General features: G+C 38.2%; 1 protein-coding gene across 3 annotated transcripts in view; it reads left to right on the forward strand.

Moving 5' to 3' along the window:
- UBE3D (ubiquitin protein ligase E3D) overlaps window positions 1-18675 on the forward strand; it is a 147197-nt gene that overhangs the window by 41552 nt on the left and 86970 nt on the right. For all 3 annotated transcript variants that reach the window (XM_079781509.1, XM_079781511.1, XM_079781510.1), the window contains exons 6-8: window positions 3090-3159; window positions 5487-5595; window positions 7248-7411. In XM_079781509.1, the coding sequence (XP_079637635.1) occupies window positions 3090-3159; window positions 5487-5595; window positions 7248-7411 (343 nt within the window). The remainder of the gene's footprint in view (window positions 1-3089; window positions 3160-5486; window positions 5596-7247; window positions 7412-18675) is intronic.

Below are 18675 nucleotides of genomic sequence, written 5' to 3' on the forward strand. Positions count from 1 at the left end.
TGCAGTTTGCCAGTTCTCTAAAATTACGACTTTTATTTTGGTTGCTTTGGGAAGTAAAGACAGAAATCAAAGACTATACAAGGTGGGAACCTACTAAGTGCCTATACAAAAATATGAGATGCTAAAGAGTCATATCTTAACAGTGATATCTTAACAGCAGTCATATCTTAAAAGCAGACCAGCTCTGTAGAATTACAGACAAGTATCAATCCTTTGGGACTTTAGGATATTTCAGGTCTTGAACTTGGTTATTCTGCTTTGTGCAGACATAACACTGTGTGCCTGGCAAAATCAAATGCAAATCACTTATGGAGGAAGGTATCTTCACTGTAAAACTCATTATTCTCACAAAATCTGTCAAGTGCAGTGTTCACTATATAACCAAACATAAATAAGCAAACAAGTAAATCATTATTTGTTCCATTGGTAAGAACAAAAACAGCAAACAATAGAAACAGACTTCTGTTATTGGAATTTTCAGATGTAAACTAAAACAACCATGCTGACTATATTTAACAGTATAAAAGGCAAACTTGATGATCTCAAAAGGAAAAGGAAACTAACATTTGAAAAAGATTCACAATATAATTTAAAAATATATATATTATAATTCAGTCCTCGCTGGTGTGGCTCAGTTGGTTGAGCATCGTCCAGTGCACCAAAAGGTCACCAGTTCCATTCCCAGTCAGGGCACATGTCCAGGTTGTGGATTTAGTCACTGCTCAGGGTGCATATAGGAGGTAACCGATTGATGTTTCTCTTTCACATCAGCATTTCTCTTTCTCTCTCCCCTTTTCCCTTCCTCTCTCTAAAACCAATAAATAAATTTAAAAGTAATAATAATATATTATAATTGAAATGTAAAATTTAGTGAGTAGTTTAATGGCAGAGTAAAGATATATAAGCAAAAAAAAAATCTGTAATCTGACAAAGAGACAAGAAGGTATATAGGAGAGACTAAGGGACATAAATCATACTCTGAGAAGATTTAATGCATGTTTAACCAAACTTCTAGAAAGAAAAGAGAAGTAGAATGGAACATAGGCAATATGTGAAGAGATAATTGCAGATAATTTTACAAAACATATGGAGAACAAAAATCTGCAGATTCAAAAAGTCCAGTGAATTCTAATGATATGAGGCCCAAGAAAGATAAATAAAAACAAATTCATAGCTAGACACAGTGACACTACAGGAAAATGAAAAGCAAAGAGGAAATCTTAAAAACAACCAAAGAGAAATGACAGATCACCTCAAAGGAACAGTAGTAATGGACGTTTGAAGAGAATGGAATGATAGTGACAATATGACCATAGGTCAAAAACAATTAACCTAAGATTTCATGTCAGGTGAAAATGTCCTGATATGAAAGAATCAAGACAAAGATAAATATATTTTATGACAAATAAAAACTGAGCTATTTCACCTCTAGTGGTTTGGTTTCTTATTAAAAGAAGTTTTACCTTTAGAAGAAAGTGATCCCAGATAGATGGTCTAAATTCAAGAAGGATTGGTAAAAAAGTGATAAATATGTGGGTGACACTAAATTAATATTAACTGTATAAAACAACATTAATAATAACCTGTGAGGGTTAAAATTATAGAGTTAAATTATTTTAACAGCAGCTGGGATAAAAGTGATCATTTCATAAAATTAGAAGGTTCAGTTCTTCATTTAATAAAATGACTTCAAAATAGTAAAGTGAAAATGAACTTCAAAGAAAAATAAATGCATCATTATGGCTTGATATATAATAATCTGTTAAGCAGTATTAATTTTTTGGGGCCTTTTTCTGTATTGGGCAATTGAAAACATTTTCAGAAAATATATTAGGAACAAATTTCATCCTGTAAAAACAAAAATTATTTGGTACATTATTTTTAATGACTAGATAGAATTTTTGTCCCTAAATGTATAATTGTTTATTTAACCCATCCATCCTTAATTTTTAGACATTTAATTTTTCAATATTTTTCTATTATGAGCATCATTATAGATAAATTTTTGGAGATACCTATGAGTATTCCTTTGAGATAAATTCTTTTTTTTTTTAAATATATTTTATTGATTTTTTACAGAGAGGAAGGGAGAGGGATAGAGAGGTAGAAACATCGATGAGAGAGAAACATCGATCAGCTGCCTCCTGCACACCCCCTACTGGGGATGTGCCGGCCACCAAGGTACATGCCCTTGACTGGAACCGAACCTGGGACCTTTCAGTCTACAGGCCGATGCTCTATCCACTGAGCCAAACCGGTCAGGGCTGAGATAAATTCTTATGATATCAAAATATATACACATTTTTAAGGCCTTTGCTAAGTGGCTTTTCAGAAATATATAATTTTCGATTCTGACAAGTCTGTGAATGTGTACCCACTTCTCCATGTGTTCATTAGTGCTGCACCTTATCATTAAAGTTATTTTATTTATTTGATGCAAAAATAATTTCATTTTAATTTGTATTTCCTTCATTGGCAGTGAGAGTACATCTTTTTCATGGATTTTTAAATAATACAAAATGGTTGTGTTTATATTTATTTCTATGAGATATTTAGTTTACTGTTTAAATTTTTATGTAAACTAAGTAAGCAGATAACCAGAATTGATGGGAATTGTACTTTTATAGACTCAGTGAAATTTTGGGTAAATTCTAATGTAAGGTTCACAGCGTCTGTGCAAGGGCTTCAGGTACTATGACTAAAAAGCCTTTTTCAGTGACTTCTAGGTTTGTAGCTACTCTGTAGAAATGCAGAAACCAAGTGACTAATTTCTAGATAATAGGCCACGGCTGTGTGACTAATTTTTATAATCTTCCACATGTGTGAGCAGAGTCTTACTACATCAGATGCACTTGGGACATGCTCTTCTGAAGTGACACCAAGCTGTCTGAAGCGTCAGGGCTGTCTCCTTGTAGTCATCAAGGCTTTATCTTCTTAAACTCAGTCACTTTTAAAAAACTTTAATGCATTTTAATTTTACCAATATATCGACTATTTTAGTTTGAATGTCATAATTTGGGACCAACATGCCCACAATAAAAATATTAGTATATTGGGGAGATTTTTTATTTTCTATTTTTTCTTTCTAGAAACCATTAAGTTTTATATGACAGAGGTGATTATGCAGCCATCTGAGAGAAATTTTCCCATCATACCAAGGTATAATAGCAAATTATATTTATTCTGTAATTTCAAATGTAAGAAAAGATAGGTACAATGGATTACTTGGGAATTCATTTTTATTTATACTTCTCTTTATTTGGAAAGGTTAGTTGGATCAAACCACACTCGTAAAAGACTTGAGGATTTATTTATGGTTTGCTTACATGATGTTATAGACAAATGTGCACATATAAATCTAATTCAGATTTGTGTTTCTTTCTTTGTGCCAGATATCCAAGGTTTTATAACCTAATCATCAATAGGTTTTTGAATAATTATTTTTGATTGTAATTTAATGTACTTAAAATTTGAGATACAGTTCAGTTTCCTAATGTTGTTGTTTTTTTAAAATGGTACTTAGCCACTAAATCCATTAGCGTTTCTTCTCTTTGAATTGTTTTAGTTTGCAAACAAAAGTGTATATGTATTTTAGTTCATTATTGATGTCTAGTGATTTTGGCAATCCTATCTAATAAAGAGGGAATATGCTAATTGACCCTCACACCATCGCAAAGATGGCAGTGCCCACAGCCAATAAGGAGGGAATATGCTAATTGACTGTCCCACCCTCAAAGATGGCGGCACCCACAGCCAATAAGGAGGGAATGTGCTAATGGACTGCCCTGCCCTCAAAGATGGTGGCACCCACAGCCAAAAAGGAGGAAATATGCTAATTGACTGCCATGCCCTCAAAGATGGCGGCACCCACAGCCACAAGATGGCAGCACCCAGTTTCTTCAGCCACGCCGGGGTGGCAGGTGTGTGACAAGGCCAATCTGAGCACCTGCCTCCAGAGTCCCCCACTTCTTTCAGGCCCCAGCCGCCCAGGGCCAGCCCAAGGTGCAGGCAAGCCTCAGATGGTGGCTGCCCAGCTGCCCAGGGCCGCCTGAGGCTCAGGTAACCAGGGCTGGCTAAGGCTTGAGCTGCCAGCAGTGGCAGCAGCAGAGGTGTGATGGAACATCACCTTCCCCTAATCGCCGGGTCACCTCCTGCCCCTGAGGGCTTCCGGACTGTGAGAGGGGGCAAGCCAGGCTGAGGGACCCTCCCTCCAGTGCATGAATTTTCATGCACTGGGCCTCTAGTCTAAATATAACCCTAAACTTTATTCTCCTATAAATGCTTTCCTTATGTACTTAAGATCTGGTACTTTAGGGGATCCAAATGGAAATATTGTAGACTAGAGGCCTGGTGTACGAAATTTGTGCACAGGGGGTGGGGGTGTCCCTCAACCCGGCCTGTGCCCTATCCAATCTGGGACCCCTCAGGGGATTCATCCTAAACTGGCAGTCGGACATCCCTCTCACAATATGGGACCACTGGCTCCTAACCTCTCGCCTCCCTGCCGGCCTGATCCCGCTAACTGCTCTCCCCTGCTGGCCTGATCCCCCTAACTTCTCTTCCCTGCTAGCCTGATCACCCCTAACTGCCTCTGCCTTGGCCCTGCCACCATGGCTTTGTTCGGAAGGATGTATGGTCTAATTAGCATGTTACCCTTTTATTAGTATAGATCCATGGTTAGCAAACTGCGACTCGCGAGCCACATGCGGCTCTTTGGCCCCTTGAGTGTGGCTCTTCCACAAAATACCACGGCCTGGGCGAGTCTATTTTGAAGAAGTGGCGTTAGAAGGAGTTTAAGTTTAAAAAATTTGGCTCTCAGAAGAAATTTCAATCATTGGCTCTGTTGACTAACGAGTTTGCCGACCACTGGTATAGATAATGCTGCCTAATGTTTGGGAGGAAGAGTCTTGCCTTTTTAAACTTAGTTATTCACTGTTTAATGTGCAGCACAAGTGGAACATTGACTTGTCTGACATACTTTGTTTTTGTTTTGTTAATTCTCACCTGAGGATTTCCCATTGCTTTGGAGGGAAGCGGAGACAGAGAAAGAGTGTGAAACATTGATGTGAGAGAGACACATCCACTGGCTGCCTCCCAAATGTGCCCCAGCTGGGGGTAGGGGGTGAATCCATAACAGAAGTACGCACACTTGACCGGGAATCAAACCGATGACCTTCAGTGTGCAGGCTGACACTCTAACCACTGAGCACACCGGCCAGAGCTGATATACTATTTTTTATTCACTTAGGTTTGGGGTGGAAAATGTATTAAGGATTGGAGAATAGGATATAAGAAGACTAGAGCAAATACATTAAAATATATTAAAATCCACATTAGCACAGGTTGTGAGGGAAGGGATGGCATGTAGAAGAATCTGGCATGCACATGTCTCTGTCTTTTAGGTACCCGTGGGTATTTTTGGCTCATCTTGCCATTTAAAGTTATTATGAGAGGCACATTGTGAAAATTGATTTCTGTTCAAACAGGTCTCAGTTTGTACAGAGCACTGTCGCTCAGTGCCTAGTGGAACTCTCCTCTGCTAGAAGCACTTTTAGATTCAGTGTTCAAGGTCATGACGGCAAACCGTACATCTTGGTAAGAAATTATTTCACTCAGCTTTTTGTCGCCCTAGTAAAACAGGGTCTCAGAAATTCTTTAGTTTTTGTCATTCTTTTTTCTTAATTCTCAGGTCTAGAAAACAGTTAATTAAAAAAACAAAGAATTTTTAATGTCAGCTTAATTTTAATATCAGTTTAATTCACAAATAAAACTTCCTTAACTTAATAACAAATGATCAAATGCTTCTATGTGCTAGATCCTAGGGTTATAGAGAGAAATACAACCTGATTCCTGCTCTGTAGAAGCTCATACCACAAAATATGGTTTTCACTAAGTTTTTCATGGCTTTTCTTGGTCAGTATAACAGAATTCTATTTTTTTTTCTTTTTGATACTCTTATGAATTTTTGTTTGTTTGTTTCGTGGTAAGAAAACTTAACATGAGACCTACCCGCTTCACAGACTTTTTTTTTAAGTATGTTTTTAATTGATTTCAGAGAGAGAAAGAGAAAAACATGGATAAGAGAGAAACATCCATCAGCTGCCTCCTGCACGTCCCCTACTGGGGATTGAGCCCACAGCCAGGGCATGTGCCCTAACTGGTAATTCAATCAGCCACTCCTGGTGCATGGGATGATGCTCAAACAACTGAGCTACACCAGCTGGGACACTTCACAGATTTTTAAATGCACAATACAGTATTGTTAACTATAAGCACAATACTTATAGCAGATCCTCCTTTCTCCCTCCCCCAGCCCCTGGCAACTACCATTCTACTCTCTGCTTCTATGAGTTAGATTATTTTAGATTCCTCATATAAACGGGATCATGCATTTTTTGTCTTTCTGTGTCTGACTTGTTTCACTTAGCATAATGTCCTCAAGGTTCATCATCCATGTGGTCTCATATTACAAGATTTCCTTCCATTATATATATCTGTGCCACAGTTTCTTTATTCATTCATTGATGGATATTCAGGTTGTTTCTACCTCTTGGTTTTGGTAAATAAAGCTGCAATAAAGCTGGGGTCTCCTGTCTCTCAAGGTGTGGGACAAACTCTAGGTATGATGTCCCTGTGGGATCAGGCTGAGCCAGACGCCAGCTGAGTTCACATCCTTGCCTGGCTCCTTCCTTCGCCTTATCCTGTTCGCCTTACTCCCTGTCTCCTGAGAGTATTCCCTGATTGAATCACATGCATCCAAATGCCCACTCTTCTACCAGCAGTGTTTGGGAATATCCATCCAAAGCCCTCTTCTGAACTGGGGGTATCAATCTTCTGGTATTTTCCAATCGGATAAGTGAAAAAGGGTGGCATACAAATTTTGCATTTCCTTATTGCTAGTTATATTAACATTTTTATATGTTTATCACTTATTTCTTCTGTTAATGCTGTTCATATTCTTTGCCTGCATTTCCACTGCACTGGGTTTTTAGGAGTGCTATATGTGTATTAAATACTTCTTTCTAGCTAGTTGTGTTTTTCTTCTTTTTTCAAACTTTATCATGTTGATTACTCTACCAAGGTTATACTTTGAAAGGCTTACCTTCCTTAAAAATTATATAGATGGTTCTCTTATATTTTTTCTGATATTTTTATAGGTTTGTTTTGTGTTTGTTTTTTTTGAGTGGTGATATGAGATATGGGGTGGTGATATCCTTACACTTGGACTTTTCTCCCCTTATCTTTAGCTATGGCTTTTAAACTCAGACAGTGTGGTGATTGAATCTTTGGCGAGTTCCAGAAGTGTCAAAAAGTTTCCCTTGTTGGAAGACATATTGAAGGCAGATTCCAGTTCTGCTCGGAATGCTGTCAAAGTTCTTTACCAGCCATGCATCAAAAGTAGGAATGAAAAGTAAGTTGTGCTCTTGTTTTCTCATTTCACGATATGTTTTAGTTTCTGTTGCCATGTTGGTGTTAAGAAATTAATGAATTAAATGCTACTGTACCACTTCCGTACTTGAAGCTTCTTGGAGTCATACTCCTAAATGTTATCCTTTCAAAGTAGATTGAATTATTATAGATGATTCATGTTAATGTGCTTGCTTTTACTGAAAACAATTGGTCTTTTTCTTATAATCTCAGCTGTCTCTACATATGGCTGCAGTACTAAATCAAACTCAACAACTATGAATATTTACTAGTACTGATAAGCAGTTTCCAGGCATTTGGGATACAATAGCAAATAAAACACAGTCCCTGCCTCCTTGGGTTGTCATTCTAAGAGGGCAAAGGCAGATCATAAACAAAACAGACAAAAATATCAAAGATTAATGTGGCCCTTACTATGAGACCAATTCTCATCTAAGGGCTTCTAGCTCATTTACGTCTAACAGCACTCTGTGGGTAGATACTATTATCACCCCCATCCTCCTATATAATAAAAGGCTAATATGCAAATTGACTGAACGGTGGAACAACCGGTCACTATGACATGCACTGACCACCAGGGGGCAGACGCTCAACGCAGGAGCTGCCGCTGGTGGTCAGTGCGCTCCCACAGGGGGAGTGCTGCTCAGCCAGAAGCTGGGCTCACGGCTGGCAAGCGCAGCGGTGGTGGCAGGAGCCTCTCCCGCCTTGGTGGCAGCACTAAGGATGTCTGACTGACGGCTCCCGGATTGCAAGAGGGAGCAGGCTGGGCTGAGGGACCTCCACCCCGCCAAGTGCACGAATTTCGTGAACTGGGCCTCTAGTTTAGAGATAAGGATGCTAAGACACAAGTGTAAATATCACACCTAGTGAATATAAAGCTAGGTGAGGTAGTTGGGGAGTGGTTAAATGGGTGTGGGAAGGTTTTCATTTTGTATTGAAAAGGCAAGGACGGTTCCTCAGATTAAGATGATATTTAATTGGAAAACTTGAAGGAAGTTAGGGAGTGAGGCTTATTGGAGGGAAGAGCATTCCCGGCAGAGGAAACAGAAAGTCTTATTTGAACAGATTGGAAGTTATACTTGTCCTGTACTCTAAAATGGGTTCCATCAAATTTGTACCAGGAACAAAAAGGTCCCAATCTTTTTCTGGGAAGTAAATAAGAAAATTTTTAAAATCATTGCTTGACTTTGAATTATGCAAGCAGTATAATTCATAAAATATTCATACAGTAGAGACAAATATGAAGTAAAATATGGAAGTTCTCCATCATTTCTCTTTCCAGACGTAAAAAGTATGTTGTGTATTCATCCTTTCCTTTTTTCTGTTATCTTGTATTTTAGCATAAGTTGAATGGTACATGTGTATTTTTTACACTTAAAAAAACACTGTATCTTGGAGATTCTGTCTATGCTCGTCCTTTTATGAAATGGATGTACTGTAAATATTTAACAATTTTTCGGTCGATAGATACTTGGGTTACTTTTTTGCTGATGTAGGTAGTACTGTCCTGTGTGTGTTGTACATTTGTTTTGTTACAAGGATTTTTAGAAATATAATTGCTGAGTCAAAGGATATGACATTTAAAATTTTGATAGATATTATCAAATTGTTTTGCAAAAAGATATTATGGATTTATATTCCCACTTGAAGTTTCTATAAATGCCCATTTTCCTTCACCCTCACTCAAACTGCCGTTTAGATTTTTGTGCATCTGATGCCAGTCTAAATGAAATAGGTTCACTTGACTATCCTTGTGTTTTATTAATGCATGATCAGAGAATAAGGCTTATGTGTGTTTGATGCTTTGGGGACTTTGTTGAGCTGTGTGTGTGTGTGTGTGTGTGTGTGTGTGTGTGTGTGTGTGTGTGTTCTAATACATAGTAAACTTTTAAGTTGTTCATTGATTATATTCTTTATTCACTAGTGTGGATATATGTCTGTGTGTGCCTTTATGTATTTAGATTTATTCAAGTTTATTAAAACCTTTTTAAATCATCTTTTTTATTTATTTGAAATGTGGATTTTTCAGAAGGGTGTGTTCAATCTCACTGTGAATACGGAAAAGTCATTTTCTTCTGGTTTTGATATCAGTTTTTGCATTATAGGGATGGGCATAAGTAGATTTGCAGCTGTACTTTGAAGCTGTGGTTATTAAGAAAAAGGAAGTGGGAGTAGATTCAGTTATGGCAGTGAACCTTGTATTCATTATTATGAAGAATCTTCGCACTCCCTTTCCTGAGGAGTGTTACAAGGATCATTACACCTGTCCCATTATTTCATTCATTCCTAACAAATCTCTGTGACATCAGAAATATAATGACTATTATAGGTTGTGTTCTGTTGTATTTGATTAGTGGACTCTTTATTTTTTTAACTCCATATGTCTTGGGAATGAGTTGATGTCCAGTAAATGAGTTTGATTACTTTAGTTTGCCTGTTTTATATACTTTTGTTGTGCTTTTCCTCCAGCTACTGTGTGGCTTGGTCCCCCCACCCCCAAAGGTAGGAGGGAATTTTGCCAAGTTGTGTAAGCATCCTGTGAGTTATTTACTTTTGTTTTCTGAGGACGATAGTTTCTTTCTTTTTGGGCATGACTGAGGAAGCCGTAGACTCCCTGGCATATTTTTGGTGCATGAGTTGGTGCATTAACTATTTTAGTCCAATTGGCTAGAATTTTTTCTAGTGGAAGTATGGAGTGCCAGATGGCAGTCTAAAAGAGGAAAATAGCAAATGTAACTAGGGTTTTACTTCCTTGAGCACACACACAAAAAAGTGGCAGTAATATTTTTAGAGTATTCTTTCTTTCTAGCAATAGACACACATATCTCTTAACATTTTGAAATCTATTTTTTAATCTCTCCTCTCCTCACCCACAATTATCCTACAACTCACATTCTTTAGTTTGCATATCAGATTTAGATACTAAATATTAACTTTTTAGCTTTGGACTTGAAGTTAACTTTTGCAGTTTAATCTGCCAATTCATCAGTTTACCCGTGTCCTCATTCTCTAGACTGGGGGTAATTTTCTCTTCAGGAGACATTGGCAATGTCTTTAGACAGTTTTGGTCGTTACATCTTGCAGGGAGAGGGCTATTGGCGTCTAGTAGGTAAAGCCAGGGAAGCTCTTAAACATCATACAATGCATTGGAGACCCCCTACCAACAAAGAATTATCCAGCCCCAAATGCTAATGATGCCAACATGGAGAAACCCTAATCTAGATTACCTCCTAAAATCCAACTGTGTCTATCTTATCCCTCTGGGTGGCATAGCCCAACATTTTTTTCAAATTGTATTTAGGCCAACAAAGAAGAGAAATTTTACTGTGGCATGAGCCAAAATCTCTATAATCTTTCATGTTGACTTTGTTAGAAAATATAATATAAATGTTTATTGTTACACTTTTCTCTTTTTCTGTTAGGGAAACATAAAGAATAGATTTATTTTTATTAAATGACTAGAGGCCTGTTGCAGGAAGATTCCTGCAAGAATAGGGCTTCTTGTGGCTGGAGAGAAGCAGCCTCGCTCTGCTGCCTCGCTCCCTCCCTTCTTCGCCGCAGCCTCTGCTGCCTCGCTCCCTCCCTTCTTCGCCGCTTCACTCCCTTCTGCAGCACTTGGCTTCCTTCTAAGCTGTCTTCAGTTGCGTGCCTGCATATACAAATTAACTGTCATTTTGTTGGGTAAATTTGCATACTTGCTCCTGATTGGCTGGTGGGTGTAGCAGAGGGATGGTCAATTTGCATGTTTCTCTTTTATTAGTGTAGATGAAGAATTTTATAGGTATCTAGTCCTTTGTTCTCATATTTTTAAGAGAAAAGAACGAGGAGAATATAATCATTTAGTGTAAATAAGTGTTGTTGTTGTTGTTGTTTTAAGCTAAATTGAATTCTCTTCATTGTATAAGTTACACAAGTCCTAGTAGTGCTATTTGTTCTTCCCACCTTTTTCAAGAGATAACCAATTTAAGAATTCAGAGAATTTGAACTTAGAAGACCTATTCTGTGTTCTTCTATAATAGCATTTTCTTGCAAAATATATTGAAGTAGGAAATGTTAAAGATATGTTATATTCACCCCTAGTTGTAGTAGAATTTAGAGATTATATTTTATAAACTAACTAGTTTTCTCTCTGTTGGCTATATATAGGTAATTATTGCTTCTAAAATAGAAGTGTTATTTTTGCCCTAAGACAGTCATCATTATTGCTTTTCTAATGAAATAAAAACAAATATAAACCACATCCATATGCATTTCATATGTATAAAATAGTATTAGTGGTTGTTTTCATTTGTGAAGTTGTATTTTCTTATCCTTTTATTCCTTTATTTCAGCAGGAAAATTGAAATTTTATGTATTCATTGTGATAAAAGCCACATAACCTAAAATTTACTATCTTAACCGTTTTTTTTTAGTCTATAGTTCGATAATGTCAAGTATATTCACATTGTTTTAAAATATATCTCCAGAACTTTTCATCTTGCAAATTTGAAACTCTACACTCATTGAACACAATTCTTCTCTTCCCACTTTCTCCAATCCCTCTTATTTTTGTTTTTATAAATTTGACTGTATTAGTCTGCTAGGGCTGCCGTAACAAAATACCACAGACTGGATGGCTTAAACATTAACAGAGATTTATTTTCTCAGAGTTCTAGAGGCTGGAAGTCCAAGATCAAGGTGTGTCCGGATTGGTCTCTACTAAGGCCTCTCTTCCTGACAAATATCTTCTTGCTGTGACCTCACATGTTCTCTCTTTGCTCATGGAGAGAAAGAGAGAGATCTCTTGTGTCTCTCTTCTGATAAGAAGATAAGCGGTCTTATCAGATTAGGGTTTTAATCTTATGACCACATGTAACTTAAGTACTTTGTTAAGGGCCCTATCTTCAAATACAGTCACATTGGGTTAGAGTCCTACCTCTACTTATATTTAACATGAATTTTGGAGGGACATAATGCAATTTATAGCATTGACTGTTTTAAAATATATTTTTATTGGTTTTTAGGGAGAGGAAGAGAGAGAGAGAAACATCGATGAAACATCATTCAGCTGCCTCCTGCACCCCCCTACTGGGGATGGAGTGCAAAACCTGGGCATGTTCTCTGACCAAGAATTGAACTGGTGACTTCTTGGTACATGGTCTGATGCTCAACCAACTGAGCCACACTGGCTGGGCTAATATTGATTGTTTTAGATATTTCATATAAGTGCAATCATATAGTATTTGCTTTTCATGACTGGTTTATTTTGCTTAGCATATGTCCTGAAGGTTCATCCATGTTGTAGCTCAGTCCCGATCGGCCAGACCCCAGCAGCAAGTTAACCTACTGGTTGTAGTGTCTGCCCCCTGGTGGTCAGTGTATGTCATAACAAGCCGTTGAGCAGCCTTAGCATATCATTAGCATATCATGCTTTGATTGGTTAAATGGTTGACCAGTCAACCGGACACTTAGCATATCAGGCTTTTATTATATAGGATGTGCAAATATGTTGCTAGAATGAATGAATGAATGGGTGCCACCAACCCCTAAAGAATGCTTCCAATGCTTTTGATGATTTTTAAACCATCTCCTTTAAGTGTCTTCTACTTCCTCACATAGGAGTCACAGGGAGGCATTGTCAGTGTACTTTAATTAGGGACATTGACTTTGCAGAGCACAATAAACTTAAATTTCGGTATGAATGTCCAAATGTTACATAAGTAAGGAACTGAGGATCAATAAGAAAAGTAAGTAGAGTTAGTTTGTTAGTTGGTGATAGAGACAGAATTAGAGCTAGGTTGTTGTGATTCCAAATTCAGTGTGTGTTTTTTATTGTATCATATAGTGCCTCAAAACAGAATTTTAGGAGATCTGAAAATGTCTCTATAAATGTATATTTTTCCTCAAGAGCAATTTCCCTAGAGTCTAGAATGTCAGCATTTTGATTACTCTCAAAAATATACTGCTTACATATACTCTATTCAGTGAATATTTATGCATCTGTAACATCAGTAGCAGAAACTTCTAATTCATAGTGTGTTTATATCCAATCCGATCAGAATTTTTTTTGATAGATCAGAATTTAAGGATACAAATACGACTTTTTTCCAGAAGTCCATTGCCTTAGCTTTTTAGAATAGGAACCCACTGAAAGGAAATTAATCTAAAAATATAGGAAAGTAATCAGATACCTCTGGGAAAATATAAATAATGTGTGGAGAGCACTTTTCACACATTTGTCTGCTAGTAACACATTATCACCAAGACACATTCATCTAGAGACCAATTCTCATTATTAAGCAAATTGAGTACACACTGCTTTGGTTAATAATTGGTAAAAAATCCTCTAAGTGGACTGTGTTAGTTCAGTAGCCTAAATTCAATACGTTTTATTTGGAATTTCTATACCATCCATTAATTAATTTGTAATCATTAAAGAAGATACAGGAAATAAGGCCATAACATATAATAAAAGTGAGCATTTTTCTGTAGTCAAAGCAGATTTTCTGTGATTACTTATTGGGGGTTGGGGGAAGGGATCTGGTTTCATTCTGATGAAAGAATGTGAGACAAGTATAGTCATGACCTGTGAGGGCAAGAAGGGGAGAAGACAGGGATTGGATGAAAGAAGGAAGGGGGATCTGTATATGAAATTGTTTCTTCAATTTTCTGTGTTTACAAAGTCAGACCTGAATTAGTTGTCTTAACCTTTCACATCCTCTTTTTCATTACCTCCTACTATATTTGGTATTATATGTGATTCCAAAGCAGCAGAACAAAGATTTCTGCCATAAAGAACTTAAAGTTAAGACAACATGATAAATACACAAAAATATTCTTTCAAACGAGCAAAATTTACACACATGCTAAGGAACAAATTTACATGGAAAACAGTATTCTTTAGCTGAATTGAAGAAAATAGAAAAAAGGTAAGACATGCTCTTTTCCATCCACACCCCAGTAAAAGCTGAAAAGGGCTGGGCAAGGAAATTGTGCATGTTTTCAGATAGTGGATTCCAGGGAGCTCCATCCAATAGGCTTCTGCTGATGGAATGGTGTATGGCTCGGAGAGGGGTTGGAGCGGGAGGTGGGGGGCAATCTTCTCCCTATGGAGATGCTGCATTCATCTGTTTAGCATATTAGGTTCTCCTCAGAAGCTTTTGGTTGGAGAATGGGTTCCAAAGCTGGTTTTTAAAAAATGTTTGAGAACCACCATTCTCCCTGCAAAGCATTTCACAAGGCTGTGCTAGAATTCACTGGGTCATAGCAAAGTTACTACTTACAAAAATTGACCACATTGCCATAGTACTAAATGTTTGAATGGTCTTCCTTTCATTGAGCTGAAATCTGCCTCCCAGAAACTCTCATTCAGAGCTACCAAAACTAAGCTGCCGATCCTTGAACATGAGAGCTCTTCAAATATTCAAATAATCTGACACTCCTAGATTTTCTCTTTTCAAAGCTAAAGATCCTCAAATGGATCCCTTTCCTTGTGCAGTCTCTTTTTATACTTGGTTCCTTTTCCTCTTACCATATTGATTACCCATAAGATGTTGTGCCAATAACCTGTCAGCTTTGCATAGATAAGGGTGAATTGGAGAGAAGCTAAAATTAGGGATTCCTCCTACAAGGCTGTTTAAGATAATTTTGATGTAATGGGAAGAAGGTGTTTTCAGTGGTACTACACAAGAGAGAATGGATTTCAAGAATCCATTGAATTTGTACATTAAACAAAAGTTTTCAGCCTGAGGTACTGAAGGTGTTCCTTTATTCTTTCAACAAACACTTGTTAAATTCGCAATACTGTGCTAGGTGCTGGGAACACAATGTTGAGCAAAAGAGATCGGATGCCTTGCATTATAGGCCTTATTAGAGTCTGGTGGGAAGGATAAAAAATGTAAAATTGCAAAGTGATCAGTGCTAGGACAGAGAGATATATGGTGCTATGAGAGCAAATCATAGGAAGAGGCCAGCCAGGTCAGGATAGGATTCCAGGAAGAACTGATGCTTGACTGATGTCTGAAGGATAAGAATGAGCTAACTGTGTGAACAGCCCCTAGGCAGGAGGAAAAGCAATACAGAAGGACCTGAGGTGGGAGAGAACACAGAGAGAGTAAAAGGGATGGAAAGAAGGCCAAGGTAGCTATTGGAGAGAGTGAGAAACAGGAATAGGTTAGGGAGGAGCCAGGCCAACTCATTGTAAAAGGACATTTTAAAGAGTTTTGTCTTTGTGTTTATCCTAAGAACAATAAGGACCTATTACATGTTTTATTTAGAGAGAAGGATGAGATGGTTAACTTATGCTTCAGAGAGATTACGCAGGCAGCCATTTAGAAAACAGATGGATATAGTAGATCAGATAGGAAGCTATTGCAGAAGCCCAAGAGAAATTATTATAGTGGGTGATGGTAGCTGAGATAGATTTGAGAGGTCCTTAGCAACATTGCAATGTTTGGTAATTGATGTATTTTTGGAATGGACCACTATTTACTGGAATAAATAGTATTTAGGAAGATCGAGTTTTGAGAGATCACGAGTTTCAGTTTTATACATGTTGAGTTTGAGGTACTTCTGAGTCATTCGAGAGTAACAAATGGAAAGTTAATATATAGACTTGGAATTGAGATGAGAGATTTGGACTGGATTTGTGAATTTGTGAGTCATCTGGTCATATTGGTCATAATTAAAGCCAAGGACGGGTGAGATGTACTATAGTAGTTAAGTTTTCTGAATAAAAGGTCTCTGGGCTGAAATAAGTTTTATATAGACACTATAGACTGCCATTCCTACTCTTCCTTTCCTTGCGGGTGATATTTTTGGTTTTTGTGCATCTATGTACTCATCTCTTTTGTAAGCTTGATATGAGGCCCCTCCTCTTAAAACCTTTACAGATAATTATTGTGGTTTTAATAATCTAATAGTAAAAACTATTACCGAACTTTGATTATGCATCAGACATGTTAAATTTTTTAAAAAAATATATCATTGAATGCTCATAATGGGGAGGTGAGTGCTCATGACATCTCTGTGGGACAATGCTCTGGTTATCATTCTTGACAGAAACTGAAGTCACCCAGTGAGGCACAGCTGAGATGTCACAGACTTAGGATTCAAAAACATGTCTGTCTTGAAAACCCTTCGTTATGTCTGCCACATGTGTTTCTTGTGTCAGTATTTGCAGAGTATCATCTAAAGCAACTGCCTGTGAAGCAAAAATAATGGTGAAAAAAATGTGGAAGTGATTTATTTACTAAGCACTACTGTTGGACTCTTCAGATTTATACCATCAAGCCTTCCTACAAGCTCCCAAGTAGGAATAACTAATCCACTCTTTTTTTATCTACCTAATGAAGCCTAAACTTGGCAACTACTTCTAAACCTAATTTCAGTATCTACTCTTTTTTCCCTCCTGCTGATTGCAAACCCCAGTCTTAATTGACTGCCCTCAAGCCCATCTTAGTTTATTTCCATGTCAACCATGTACCCATCTTAACCATTTTGGGGCTGACCTCTTCCCCTCTCTTTTCCACATTTAACTCACATGCTGGGATCCTTTCCAAATACTTAATTTTTTAAGTATTCTCCACATTGCATTCTCATTTGGGGATCCTACTTGATTTACTTTCCTAGGCTTCTTTGGACCTAATTCTGATATCTCCTTGTACACTCACTCCACCCAGTGGGGTAACTGACTTAGTCATTGTAAAACCTCCAGGTCCACTTTGGCTCACCAACCACTTTTTACCTCTTTGATAAAATCATTTGGTCTGTGTTTAAAAACAACTGCAACAGAAATAGAACTTTAGGGTAGGAGATTGTTTAGAAATGCCTTGTTCTTAGCAAAATTCTTACATAAATAGTTCTTAAGATGCTTATAGATAGTATTCCAGAAAAAAAAGAGAGAGCCTAGAACAAAAAGTAAGCATGCAGTCTTTTCATTGAAATGGTTGGTCTTGGGACTTTGTGATGCAGTTGTAGAAATGTATGTCTTAAATTTAATAATCTTACCTGGCATGGGACCTCAGCACACTGAATTAAGATAATCACAGGAATGATTCCCCCATCTGTAGCTGGGGGTGATTATTAGGGCATTTGATATTGAGAGGACCTGAAACATTTGAGGGCACTTAAAGTTGTAGGAGGACATTTGACATGTTATACTAGGAAGAGTATAGGATTGGAGTCAGACATGCAGTCTAGTCCCAGATATTCCACTGACATTGACTAGCTACATTGCCAAGCCAAGGGACAAACTCCTCTATGGCCCTTAATTTCCTCATGTGTGGGATAGGTGTGCTTAACATTCTGTAATTCTGCAATTTTGGAACACTTATAAGCATTTTAAAGAGGTGATCTTAAGCTCTTTATTGTGTTTAGTTTGTCTTATAAACTGAAGGCTTAGTTTTATTTTCCTAGGAGTATTTAATAAATGCATTGCTTAGCCTCAAATTCAGTTCCACAGACATTCACTTAGGCTTCCTGTGTGTAAAGTCTGCTTAGAGATATAGAAGATAAAAATATAAATAAGACATAATTTTTACTTCTAGAGTCTCAATGTTTAATCATGAAAACTGATAAATTACATAAAAACTCTAGAAGGTACATGCTATGTCCTATGATAGACAATCAAGGGGCTTTTGATTAATTCCAATTAAGGAAAATTTCATAGGGTAGCATTTGGTCTGAGAATTATATAAAGACTAGAGGCCCGGTGCACAAAATTCATGCATGGGGGAGAGGTGTGTGTTCTTCAGCTCAGCCTGCACCCTCTCCAATCTGGGACCCCTCGAGGGATGTCCGACTGCCCTCCCACAATTCAGGACTGCTGGCTCCCAACCACTCGCCTGCCTGCCTGCCTGCCTGCCTGATTGCCTCTAACCGCTTCTGCCTGCCAGCCTGATCACCCCCTAACCACTTCCCTGCCAGCCTTATTGACACTTAACTGCTCCCCTGCCAGCCTGATTGCCCCTAACTGCCCTCCCCTGCTGGCCTGGTCACCCCTAACTGCCCTCCCCTTCCAGCCTGGTAGCCCCTAACTGCCCTCCCCTGTCAGCCCAATTGCCACTAACTGCCCTCCCCTGCTGGCCTGGTCACCCCTCACTGCCCTCCCCTGCCGGCCTGGTCACCCCCAACTGCCCTCCCCTGCTGGCCCGGTCACCCCTAACTGCCCTCCCTTGCCAGCCTGGTCACCCCCAACTGCCCTCCCCCGCAGGCCTAATCCCCCCCATCTGCCCTCCCCTGCAGGCCTGGTCCCCCACAACTGCCCTC

This window comes from Cnephaeus nilssonii (genome assembly GCF_951640355.1).
Source record: "Cnephaeus nilssonii genome assembly, chromosome: 9".
In the NCBI taxonomy this organism is placed as follows: domain Eukaryota; kingdom Metazoa; phylum Chordata; class Mammalia; order Chiroptera; family Vespertilionidae; genus Cnephaeus; species Cnephaeus nilssonii.